Raw genomic sequence first — 11,872 nt, 5'->3', positions numbered from 1 at the left:
CATCGCAGCAAAGTGCACATTTTGAATACACTTCGAATGCAGGGAACAATTGAAAATTGTAAGAAATTATCATTGATTATATGCATGTATTTTGCTTTTACACTGAAAATAATTGTTTTCGAAGTCGCAAACACACACTATCACACGTCTATAATTATGTAGTTGAGTATCCGTGTTAGTTTTTGGGTGTTTTTGGATTTTTGGTGATGTGTATAGAGCGCAGTATATAGAATGCATATAGAGATATATATTATTGTACGATTATTGACTAATATATAACGGATATGTATGTGTAGTACGTGAAAGGCAAGTTTAAGGAGACGACAATTCACTTGTGTTGCAATATTAATGAACAAACGAAATAATTTACTTGTAAGTTGCGTAGTGCAAGCCGTGAGAATAGAGGTAACTTTCTCCACAACCCACACTCACTGATCGACAGACACATACCCATTAACCTTAATGATAAAACGCTGGGACAGCGCCGAAAATGTTTCCTAGGAGAAAAATTAACAGAAGCTGAAGAAAACGCTTGGAATGCCCCAATTAACGTAAACATTAAAAGCAACAAACAGTAACAATACTAAATAGAAACAATAATGTACTATAAATCAGATACAATACAACACTATATATACCTAAAATATATATGCCTATACGACAGAAATTGGACAACAAATGAAATATATATATATATATATAGTATATATTGTACAAGTTACGAGTAAAATGTAATTAAAATTTATGAAGTAGTAAGCACTAAACAAAACAAATAAATGAGCAGCAAAAACGCGCAGCATAAGCATAAAACCGGATTTTACAAGAAACCTATTGAAGATATGGTACATGGGCTTAAAACTGAGTAACCCCTTGTAGAATTATATTTTTTTGTTAAGGACATTTTTTTTATTTCGTATCTTTGAGATCCGTCGAAAACTATCGGTCCGTTTTCCCATCTCCAAAAGGATAAGTCGTTTAGGTAGCGCGAATTTCGCCCGATCTGCCTGGAAACCCACCCCTAAATGACCTTCGCACTAGGTAGCATCGGACTACTGACCGTGGCAACTACATGGATTCGTTAGTATTCCAAGCACCACGATCGAGAACAGACCGCAGATGACGTCCGCAAGCGATACAGGTAAGGAATTGGCTAAAAACGAAAAATAGAAAAAACAATAGCACTGAGCCCATTAAGACGATTGTCCTTCAACTTTTTAGAACCCACTGCAGTAACGCTGCTCCAGCTGAATGACGATGTCCTGGCTTTGATCATCCGCCAGCTGGACGTGTACCAGCAGTTCGAGATCAGCAGGTTGAACAGGCGCTTGGAGAGCATAGTGCACATGCTCTGGGAGACCCGTGTTCGCAACGTTGTCCTGCAGGACGAGATGTTCGGGCGATCGGGAGCCAATTCCCGACAGTTTGTGGCTTTCATTCTGGCCCTGGCTCCGCATATGCAGCGCCTGAGCTGCAAGCAGTTGGATCTCCGAAGACTGCGACTGCTCAGTAACCACACCCTGGAGAGGATTCACTCCTTCGAGTGGCTGGGCAATGTGTATAGACGGGGACGCGTTCGCTTCGTGGATGAGGATGTGCGAATGCTGCAGAGGGTATTTCCCAATCTAAAGAGCCTCAAACTTAGAGGCTGCCAAATTACCGGGAAGTACCTATGCGACCTGGAAGAGCTTACCGATCTCCGCCTGGACGATTGCCAGTTTCTGGAATCGCAGCACTTTAGGGACATCTTCCGGCAGCTGCGACTGCGCAAATTTGACATAATGGAGGACTGTGACGAGGTAAACTGCTGTGATCTGGCGGATCTGCAACTGTGTCCCACATTGGAGCATATCAAGATTGCGGATTACCACGTGTGTATGGAGTCGGATATTACGCAGCAACTACTGAAATTGCCTCACCTGCGAAAGCTGTCGATTTATTCCAGGAACTTTGTCTTCGATGTCCTATCGAGGATAGTTAGTCCCACAAGTCCTCCCGGCGATGGCCGACGAATTGAGGCCATTAGTTTCAGTGGAGTTTTGCACGACTATGGCCGGTTCTTCAGGGAGCTGGGAAATCTCGGGCACTTGACGCGTCTGGAGCTGTACAGCCAGCCGGAGGAGGAGGAGGAGGAGGGCGGCCAGGTGCAGTGCCTGGGGGATCAGATACTGCGGCAGCTAGCCAGTCAACTGGGTGGGCTAACCGAGCTCCATTTGTGTGGCTATCAGTTGGAGAGTCCTTTGGGCCTGCTGGAATTTGTGATCAATTGTCGGCAGCTGAGAGTCCTCGACATTACGCGAACCTTCTGCCATGGAGAATCCTTCGTCTGGCGGTGTATTGCCATTTTGGCCAAGCAAAGCTGGCGCACTCGCCCTCTAGAGCTGTGGATCCGGCATAGCGATATCAAACCGGAAATAGTTCACAGTCCGCGCTGCATGGACAACATAAGGCTGCTAAAGGTGGATGCCAAACAGATCGGACGCAATACGGACTACACATCTGGCGTACTCAAGTTTAGCTTTGTGCGGTAAACCGCTGCCCCGTGATGGGATACGCTCCAACTGATCGAGCTCCAAATTAAAAGGTTTTAAACTGAAATATAGTTAAGTGTACTCCTTTGTCAATTGCATACCAAATAAAAAGATGTAAATATATTTGCAAAGCGATTTTTTAATGCATTATTATTTTTACTGCCTTTAGGGATTAAATAGATTAACTTCATGTTGTACACTTTAAAATTCAAACACCCAAGTCCTTGCAATAAGCGTCAATCCAAATGAAATTCGAGTTCAGAGCTAAAACCTCGTCGACAAGCCAAACTTTGGACCGATGCCCACGAGGATGACCAAATGCGCCAGCCCTTCCGCCGAGCCTCCATCTACCTCCACCTGCTGTTAATAACCGAGGCCGTGATCGGACTGCTGATCCTGGTGGTGACCGCCTACTACCACACCGTGCTCACCGGCTATCTATCGGAGATCGAGTGCCGCCTGGTGTACGGCTATCTGTTTGGGATCTACGTGTTTGGCGCTCAGGTGGTGGTGACCTTCCTCTGCAGCATTGCCATGTGGCGGCGAATTTGGCGGCGTCGCTGCACGCCCAACATTCGCCTCTTGCTATCCGTGTGGGCCTTCTACTCCTGCGTAATCATTGCCTCCGGTTTCGGGTGCATTTGGAATCTTTACCGGGGTGTCGATGTCCTCGAGAATGCGGCGGACACCTCGCTGACCCGCGGCATCGACATGTACTACTCGTGTCCCGAGTGGAAACTCCTGTGGGACGGACTGCAGTGGCACAAGGAGTGCTGCGGGGTGCATGGCTACAAGGACTGGATGAACGCGGAGTGGATGCCACGGCGTGAGAATAACTGCACGTCGATGGTCCTGGCACCCTTCGCCTGCTGCAAGCGCTCCTGCGACAGCTGCTTTAACAACTTCCTGCCCGGTGAGGGTCAGTCCATCGGTGGCAATAGCCGGCAGCCTTTTCCCGCTCTCACCGTGGACTCCATCAATGCGAACGGATGCTTGCCGGCGTTCGTTGGTGCGGTGTGGAACTGCTTTTACATCCTGATGGCGCTATGGGTGCTGGCCCTTAAGTTTCTGGTAAGTAATTGGTAATGGACAACGTTTGCAGGTCAGAATAATGGGGAATAATGGAGACATCGCCATTAAAAGATTAAAATTATATATCTCTTTGTCTGGTAAATGCATTAGCGTAAGGCATATTCAAATCAAAAATAAGAATATCTAATTTTCTTTTTAGATCGTGCTTTGTTGTATGACCAAGTTCATAGTTCACCGACAGAACGAGGGCGATGGCTGCGATAATGTGGGACTCACGGACGATGATGGCCATCCCTTGGTCGTGGTGGTGGGTTCAGAATCTTAACTAATCCAACGATAGCACCTAAATCAGTCGATCCCCCAGAAATATCCGTGCAACGTGCGCTGTGTGACAATTGCCGAGGATGATCTGGTATCCGACAACGTTCCCGATGTTAACTACTGCAATTGCACCGAAATGGACGACGAACCGTGTGGATACTAATATTGTGCTTAATTTTACTTTTATATTTTATATTAATTTAATTAAATTTACGAATTTGAGTTAACTTAATATCCAATCGGGTAACATTAAGAATGACACATCTCGTGAACGCAAAATATTATTTATTGGATATTATTGGATACTTATGACATGGATGTTGTTCTCTTGGATGTTACATGGATTACTTGCGCATCTTCTTGGATTTCTTCACAGTCTTGTCCACCAGTTGAGCAATATGTTTGCGCAACGCCAAAAAAGGCTTCAAGCAGATGCGCTCCTCAACGAGACCCACAGCAATGGTATGAAAGAAATCGGTGACATCCACGGGCTTGGCCAGCGACTGACCTGGTGATCCGGAGCCGGTATCCCCTGAGGTCTCGGTCGTAGTGCTACGTGCCATATTACGGAGGAATGGTTCCAAGTTGTCCCAGCTACGTTGGGAAACGCGAGCTCCAATGGACTCTGATGGCGCATAATTGGCGCGAGAGATGATGATACTCTTCTGAGGCCCCACGATGTGTACCTTCTGGGTCTCTGGCTTCTGTACCACCAGTTTGGGTGAGGTGGGGTTTATCATTGGAATTTTTGGCAACACGGCAATTTCGGTAATCTCCAAAGCACTTTGCGGGCGTTTGCTGTGGGAAAACCGGAATCTTATACTCCTTGTTACATTACGCATCTTTAACTTACGGTGCACCCGCCTCATAGGTGACATATGGGGACCAGTCTGCCCCATCCAAATCCATTCTAAACGGTTCACAAAATGAGTGAAATGATTTTGCTGTATAACTTTAAATATACTCACTCATCTTCGTTGGAATAGTCATCTTGATCACCTTGATCATCTTGATCATCTTGATCACCTTGATCATCTTGATCACCTTGATCATCTTGATCATCTTGATCACCTTGATCATCTTGATCACCTTGATCATCTTGATCACCTTGATTATCTTGATCACTTTCCCTAATAATGGGGTAACTTGTAAATAATCTATCAAAACATTTTAAAATAAAACTTACACAGAAGGCTCGTTTGTAATCTCATCACTTTCGGGAGCTCTAGAAAGAAAAAATAATGTGAGTGTTTTATAAAGCTATATTAATGAAGTCTTACAAAGCTCCTTGATATTCATCATCATCGCCCACAATGTGAGGAACCTTTGGTTGGGACCTGCAATAAAGAATCCATCAATATATTTACTACACTGCTTTCCTTTTTAATTACATTTTTAACAAATTTTCAACGTCTTGCTCCTGCAAAATGACAACGTGAAAAGCCGTGCGACCAGTGTGTCCACAATAAGAACATCAGTGTTGATAAAAATACTGTACTGAATACTGAAACCCTACTGTACCATATGTAATTGATACATGAAATCGAGTTCAAACTTTAACCACGTATTATTGACAACTTATTTTATTAAATACTAAAAGTGTCGGTTTTGGTCAATTTTAGCCTTAAAAGTGTAGTAACAAATACAAATTTTTAATTCCTATAAAAAGACGAAGCAGTGTTGTATAACAGGCTTAATTTACAAACTTCCATATGCAAATGTAATTATACATAAGTATGTAAAGTCAAGCCATCACAATGTAATTTCACTTTCGGAAATGTTTTTATATATTGGGTGGGTTTTTGTTTTTATTGAACTTTACATGCTTATAACTAAAAGTTAGCAAACCTGGAATAATTTGAAAAAATACAGCCCGACCCAAAACCAAATGCGCATGCCGCAATAATGCAATAATTCAATCTTTTAATCATACATATTGTTAACTTTTTCGACTTTATAAACATTGTAAAATCTCTAATGCATTCGATTGGGAAACATAAACCATAAGACATGGGCGGGAACAACCTATTCCTGGCTGATTTCATTGGCATCTGAGAAATCCGAGACGGCGACGCTGCTGGTGCTGATTAAATGTCGATCGGGCATTTCGCCGATGGAAGGAAGAGTGGTGCTATCGCTGGCGCTGGACAAAGATACCTCCTCCCAACTGACGCCGGAGTCGCACTCGTTGTCCGGGGAAACGGGTGTGGCGTCGGCATTGTGCGGCTCCTCCTCCGGTGCCTGGCCAATGCTGATAGCCGCCGTTGCTCTGGAACGTTTGCCAACTAGTTCGACGTTTTCATTGCGATCCGCAGCAATGCGCTTGCGCTCGGGAATTCGATTGTCCGAGGTGGGACTCCAGTCCATGGCACGGTGCACTAGAGCCCGAAAAGTTATACGGATCGGCTCGCTCGGTGGACTGTCCACTTCTGAGGGATTTCTCCTGGTCACTTGCGGCGATATGATCATCGTGGAGTTGTGCAAGGCACTGGGATGAGAGGTCAAAAAATCAGACTCGCTTTCCTGCCGACATTAATGAGGAGCTAATTAGTTTATGTTGTTTATTATTTACTGAATACTTTTCCCACATGCAGAGCCCTTTCCAGATCCTCATCCGGGGGACTGATACTAGCCGATTGCTGCACTACACTTGCTAACTCGGTCATTTCCTCAATATCCATGCCTTCCTCGTAGACGCCTGCGCCTGAGCAAATAGTTAGTTATATATGTTAAGGACGTCTAACTTAGGATATCTTACTTTTGAGGAAGTCAACTAATCTCCTGTTTGTTCGGCTGCGTAACTCCATTTTCAGTGGGACAAAAACAACAACTTTGGTAGCAATATTATTTGGTTACAATGCCTTTGCGCTTCTTCTTGCTGCTAACGGAACTTTGCGCCAGACTGAAATCGTCTATAACGCCATATCGATAGTTAAGATTTGATCCCAAGTTAATGGTCACACTTAGAGATGGTGCAACAAGTTTTTGAGTGGTATGTAAAAATATCAAAAACTATTAAAAAAAGAAAAAAAACGATGTCTCTGAAAATGTTGTGGTTATTATAAACCCAATATACATATATATTTTTTTACAAGTGATTCAGTTCTATAATGTAACTTGATAACATTTTATATGTTTTCATCGTAATTTAAGTCCAGTCTAAAAAATACCTCAACAAAAAGCCTTTAAATAAATTCCAAAAAAAAAAACCGTACACTTCGTTAGGTATTGGACTTAAAAAACAATTTATGGGTAAAAAGCTGGGCTCCAAAATGGCGAAGTTTTAACACCAGCTCTGCGAAGTTGAAATGCATCGTGTAAAAAGTAAATGCTTTGCGAACTTTTTGTGTGGTCAACCTGCTGACCAAAGTTGCAGCTTTCACTGCCCACAACGCTGGCAATTGTTTTTCTAATTTAAGTAAAAAAATATGCGTCTCTTTGCATTTCGTTTGCATGCCCAGCCACCTGCGAGTTTTCTGGCCCCCTGAACACGCCCCTTTCACTTTTTACATACCTCGGAACCCATCGTTGCATCCCAAAACGAAAAGCGAGTTGAAATTCAACAAAATGTCAAAATGCCACTTGAAGTCAGTTTGCCATTTTCGCTGCCATGGAGCGCCTTTTCGACCCGAAAATTGTTCTTTATGTGGGGCAGTTTTCAGCTCGACTTTCTCCCCATGGAAAGTCATAATACCCTGAATATTTTCAGATCATATACGGACTGGGGTGCTCCAGAAATATGCAGGCTTATGAAAACTTATTTAATAAAAACGTTTTAAAAAATGCATTTGGTAAATTTTCAGTCATTAGTGCCTTATAGGTTAAAAAAGCATTTCTTTGAGAAACAAAAATAAAAAATTTATTATATTCGAGATATATTTTATAGAATTTATTTTGGTTTATTATCTGTTAAGGTATTTATTATATTTTCTTGTTATATTTTTGGCATCATGTTTTTCGAGACAATATTTTCTATCTAACCAAACTATTTTGCTGGTTAAAACCAGCGACACCAAAAATAAAAGCACAAAAAATTGGAAAAGTTTCGATGTCGCGTTGGCGAGCATTGCTTCTTTTGCATAGGAGTCGCCATTGAGTCCCAACTGCATTTGGCTTTACTTTCCCCTCGCCGTCGACCCACCCAAACCTCAGTTTTAGTGGCACATCAAAGGCAAATAAATACAAAAAAAAAGAATGAAAAAAAAGGAAAATAGAAGAAAAACCTGGACCAAAGCCGTTTGTGTTAGCCCGCATTTTGTACAATTTTTGGCTGGCATTTAAAGTCCGTTCAATTACCGCGAAACACGTTTGACAGGGCAACAAAAAATAAAATAAAACGCCAACTTGAATTATTTGCGTTAGCTAAGGAAACGAGTTTAAGCGAAAATGTATTCAAATTTTATGCGTTCCTTTAACCCTTTAATGCCCCACCCATTTTCGCAGGCAGTGAAGCAGCTAACACTTATTGGATTAGCAAATATGTGCCGCTGTCGATTTGCTTTTAGTGGCTCCGTTTTATGTTTTCATTATGGTGGGGGACTAAAGGATTTTCGCCATTAACTTTTGCTCGCCAGCTTTCCGGCACATTAGGCAGCCATTATTTGGCTAATTTTGCATCTTTCGGCCATATAATTTACACCAAATAACACACGACTGCACACACACACACACCCGCAAATACCTTGAACATGGCCAGTTGTAAGTGCTGCGTGACTGCTGAAATATTCGCGCAACACTCATACGCCGCGTTGGCCATTGCTGCGTTTCCGGTCTTCGAGCTGGCTAATCAATGATTTGGAAATACCTTACACAACATTAACTTTACACCACGACCCTTTTCAACTGATGTTTAGGGTTTCTTAAGCTATTTTTTAATAAATAATATATTTAATAATTAAGCAAATTTTTGTTAGTTTTTGAGACAAGAAACATCTTCTTCCTGTATGGGGGGTCATGAAAAGAGTGCTGGCGCTCAAATTGCTGTCGTTTTCTTCTCATCCATAAACCTGTTATAGCCATATAAATATACAATATCTTTTCAAGTACCACAATCCCATTATCGCCTTTTTTCTTCGATTTTTCAGCATTTTTAAACGACTATCTCTGGACTGATGTTGGTCACAGCTCCTGCATTTGCATTTGAATTTTCACAACATACGCTACACAAATAAAATATGCAAGCAGCAAATTTGTAGCCACACACACACAGTCAACAGTACAAATTTATTGGCAATTTTTGGGATTTAGCCTGCTGGCTGCTCCCGAAACTCCGCTTCCATCCAATTCGAGCCTTGGCAAGAGTTTGATTGTGCAAAATTGCAAATCAAACATGACTAAGGGACCCACTCGATTCCAGGGAGGAATTGGGCGGTCTGTTTACAAATGGCAAAGAAGCGCCAGCAAAATGGTTCGAATATTTTACAGATGACGATGGGAATGTTGCATTTTCCGGCTGGCGTTCTTTTTTGTTGTCCACGCTGCACATCTGTTCCTAGCAGGTTTTCCAAATATAAAGTGAAATGCTTAGGACAGCAGGGAAAGCAAGCACTTCCTTGCACTTTTGACTCTCCTACATTTTTAGACGTTGTTATATGGATATTGTGGATAAAATAATTTTTATGCGGTTTCTGCCTTGATTGAATACCTATAATAGTTAGTAAAACTTGAAAGTACTTAAATAAAATTAAATGAAACATAATTGTTAATAAGTGTTAGACCCAGAGGGTTTTAAAATTCGTTTTAATAAAATTAAATGCATTTCGCTTTGTTTGACACTTAAATAACATTAGATTGCCTTTGGGCGAATTCGCTTTATTAACCTGTCTAATGATTTCCATTCTCATTAAATTACTTGTCATTTGTTTTGTGGCAGTTTGTTTGCTGACCAAATGTTTAGCTGCTTAAAAGCCGCCGAGATATTGGCATAACCAACTTGAGAATTTACATTCGAAAAGCATTTCAGCTTGTGTTTGTTTGCTGTTGGCGATTTTCATATATTTATTTCGGAGTTCAAGGAACTGCAGCTTTAAATTTGTAACTATTTACACGTTCTGACCATTTGTCTACTAATTTTCCAACCTCTCACACAGCAGCAGATGCATTTTCAGATACAGATACACCCAGGGCGCTTAGAAGTATGCTATGGTTTGCTTAGCTTAACCGCAAATTTCGCGTGGTGTATGCGGGGAGATAAATGAGCGTGTTTCAGTTGCATTTCCGTTCCTCTATGCATTTCCCCCAGAAAAATAAAATGAAATAAAATATATGCAAATAAACATAAATAACGTGAAAAGAAGGAAACCACAAGCAGACATAACTAACAGTGAAAAGTGAGTGCGGAATAAAAATGAAATGAATGCCGGGCCACAACTAATGCATGTCTTGGTGTGTGTGTGTATGTGAGAGTCCTGGATGCACCATCAAGTGTGTGTGTGTGTATGTTTATGGTGCATATGTTTATATTTATGCTTGTGTTCACTTTTTCACATGTATGCATGTGCATTTCATGGCGAAATAAATATGTTTGTGCGCTACTCATTGTCGCAAAATTTGTTTCCTTGCCCGCATTTATTTCCGCTTTTCGGGAGTTGAGTTTGATTAGCTGCGTTTGAATGGAAAATATGTGTATTGGGGTAAACTTTCATATTTGTTCAACTTTTTCGAGCCATTTTGTTTGGATTTTTATTTATAATAAGCTCAACAAACTGAAAGTAGTCCGAAAATGAAGAAAAAGCTCGACTAATTTGAAACAGTTTTGTAATTCAAATGAAGGAATGCATATTGATTTTTTTGGGTTCACAAAACATTATTTTTAATAATAGAAATAATAGAGGTATAAATATGCAGCATTTCTTTTAAATAAAAATGTCAGAAATATAAATTGAATAGCAAACATGTCGTTCCAAGCAGGTAATATGGAAATCTTAAAATCCTTGATCAACAAATCCGTATGTCAGAAGCACACACTTGCATCCCAGTGTCTTCAGTTATATTTTATATCATTTTATTACATTTGCATGCGCTTGGAGTAGACAACGTTTTGTGTCCCCAAGTCCTTGCATCATCATCCTTCGGATGCAGTGCCACATCCGGTGTGTCCTTTTCCACATCCTACTCTCTTCAATGGAGCGAATTTCTCCTTGGCATGTGTTTTGCATTTTCTGCGGTTGCCCTTACTCTATGTATGTATGCAGATGCATTTGTGTGTGTTTGCACACATTAACACATTATTGTTGCTGTTTTCGCATGCACACCAAAAACTTAACGAAGCAAAATATTTTCGGTTGTTGCATTTCCATTTTTTTTCATTTTTTTTTTGCTAAATTGTATGCCAATTTTTCTGTGTTGTCTCTCACTTGGCGCTTAATTCTCGACTCCACCGTTTTGCATTTTGGCATTGCATATGTAATTGCAGCAGCAATTTTGAAGCAAAAGCAACAAAGAAAGCGCTTGTTTCACAGCTAATATTTAAACGCTGAAAGCGAAAAGGATAAAAGGGAAAATTTTTGTGGTGGGTGGCCTGGGAAACGTTATCTTAGCTTTGGTTGCAGCCGCAGTTCCAGCTGCATTTTCAACATAAGGATCAGGGGCGGCATCCAGTGGATTTCAGAACTCATAGTTACACAAATAAATATTTGAACAAATTTTGAGATTCCGTATATTTTTTAACTCTCTTAAAAAATATGTTGTTAAATAAAGCTTACAACTTCTCGAGAACACTGAGGATATGGGAATTCATTATCATAAATTTATTTAAATTTTCTTTGTTGATTAACCCCTTTTAGGCCACGCCACTGATATGCGGAGCATGTAAATTTTTTGCTTGCCCAACAACGTCGACATCGACATTGACAACTTTGTTGTCTTGTTGCTTGCGTGTAATTTCTTTCTGCTGTTGCCGCTTGTTTGGTTTGTGGTTGTTGCATGGCTGCGGCCTTCAGACCACCCACCACCCCAACCGACCCCACTATTCTCGCCCAGCATCAGCTGTC

The 11,872-nt window shown here is 41.3% G+C and overlaps 4 protein-coding genes across 5 annotated transcripts; 2 read left to right on the top strand and 2 right to left on the bottom strand.

Annotated features, from left to right (window-relative positions):
- The first annotated feature begins 101 nt into the window (after nucleotides 1-101).
- LOC6732007 lies at nucleotides 102-2,668 on the top strand. The gene is made up of 2 exons (XM_002079105.4): nucleotides 102-1,138; nucleotides 1,219-2,668. The coding sequence occupies exons 1-2, from the start codon at nucleotides 1,117-1,119 to the stop codon at nucleotides 2,526-2,528; spliced, it is 1,332 nt and encodes a 443-aa protein (XP_002079141.1). The 5' UTR covers nucleotides 102-1,116; the 3' UTR covers nucleotides 2,529-2,668.
- Nucleotides 2,669-2,721: 53 nt separating this feature from the next.
- LOC6732006 (tetraspanin-12) lies at nucleotides 2,722-4,108 on the top strand. The gene is made up of 3 exons (XM_002079104.4): nucleotides 2,722-3,599; nucleotides 3,760-3,867; nucleotides 3,925-4,108. The coding sequence occupies exons 1-3, from the start codon at nucleotides 2,847-2,849 to the stop codon at nucleotides 4,042-4,044; spliced, it is 981 nt and encodes a 326-aa protein (XP_002079140.1). The 5' UTR covers nucleotides 2,722-2,846; the 3' UTR covers nucleotides 4,045-4,108.
- A 41-nt stretch (nucleotides 4,109-4,149) lies between these two features.
- Nucleotides 4,150-5,408, bottom strand: LOC6732005 (histone deacetylase HDT3). Its single transcript, XM_016180013.3, has 6 exons — nucleotides 5,273-5,408; nucleotides 5,162-5,218; nucleotides 5,068-5,106; nucleotides 4,850-5,011; nucleotides 4,735-4,791; nucleotides 4,150-4,679 (listed from the first exon to the last, which is right to left on the bottom strand). Coding segments are annotated over exons 1-6 (771 nt in total). The 5' UTR covers nucleotides 5,275-5,408; the 3' UTR covers nucleotides 4,150-4,225.
- Nucleotides 5,409-5,784: 376 nt separating this feature from the next.
- On the bottom strand, nucleotides 5,785-6,952 carry LOC6732004. Of its 2 annotated transcripts, none has more exons than XM_016180012.3 (3): nucleotides 6,640-6,952; nucleotides 6,461-6,585; nucleotides 5,785-6,404 (listed from the first exon to the last, which is right to left on the bottom strand). In XM_016180012.3, exons 1-3 carry the CDS (start codon nucleotides 6,686-6,688, stop codon nucleotides 5,907-5,909), a joined length of 672 nt encoding a protein of 223 aa, XP_016024684.1. In that variant the 5' UTR covers nucleotides 6,689-6,952; the 3' UTR covers nucleotides 5,785-5,906. The 2 variants fall into 2 exon arrangements, with proteins under 2 accessions (XP_016024684.1, XP_002079138.1); XM_002079102.3 differs by having other exon boundaries at nucleotides 6,470-6,585; nucleotides 6,640-6,950.
- Nucleotides 6,953-11,872: the final 4,920 nt, after the last annotated feature.

This window comes from Drosophila simulans, chromosome 2L (genome assembly GCF_016746395.2).
Source record: "Drosophila simulans strain w501 chromosome 2L, Prin_Dsim_3.1, whole genome shotgun sequence".
NCBI lineage: Eukaryota > Metazoa > Arthropoda > Insecta > Diptera > Drosophilidae > Drosophila > Drosophila simulans.
The sequence above is the reverse complement of the archived record's forward strand: the minus strand, read 5'-3'. Positions and strand labels throughout refer to the sequence as shown.

Excerpts from the sequence above, each read along its gene's own strand:
- LOC6732005 (XM_016180013.3), bottom strand. Across the intron at positions 5,107-5,161 it reads GATGAATATCAAGGAGCTTT|AGCTCCCGAAAGTGATGAGA; the intron begins GTAAGACTTCAT and ends TTTTCTTTCTAG. Across the intron at positions 4,680-4,734 it reads ACCTATGAGGCGGGTGCACC|CAAACGCCCGCAAAGTGCTT; the intron begins GTAAGTTAAAGA and ends GTTTTCCCACAG.
- LOC6732004 (XM_016180012.3), bottom strand. The coding sequence starts at position 6,688 with ATGGAGTTACGCAGCCGAACAAACAGGAGATTAGTTGACTTCCTCAAA. Across the intron at positions 6,586-6,639 it reads ATTAGTTGACTTCCTCAAAA|GCGCAGGCGTCTACGAGGAA; the intron begins GTAAGATATCCT and ends CTATTTGCTCAG. Across the intron at positions 6,405-6,460 it reads GGGCTCTGCATGTGGGAAAA|GAAAGCGAGTCTGATTTTTT; the intron begins GTATTCAGTAAA and ends TAATGTCGGCAG.
- LOC6732007 (XM_002079105.4), top strand. The coding sequence starts at position 1,117 with ATGACGTCCGCAAGCGATACAG. Across the intron at positions 1,139-1,218 it reads GACGTCCGCAAGCGATACAG|AACCCACTGCAGTAACGCTG; the intron begins GTAAGGAATTGG and ends TCAACTTTTTAG.
- LOC6732006 (XM_002079104.4), top strand. The coding sequence starts at position 2,847 with ATGCGCCAGCCCTTCCGCCGAGCCTCCATCTACCTCCACCTGCTGTTA. Across the intron at positions 3,600-3,759 it reads TGCTGGCCCTTAAGTTTCTG|ATCGTGCTTTGTTGTATGAC; the intron begins GTAAGTAATTGG and ends TTTTCTTTTTAG. Across the intron at positions 3,868-3,924 it reads GCCATCCCTTGGTCGTGGTG|AAATATCCGTGCAACGTGCG; the intron begins GTGGGTTCAGAA and ends TCGATCCCCCAG.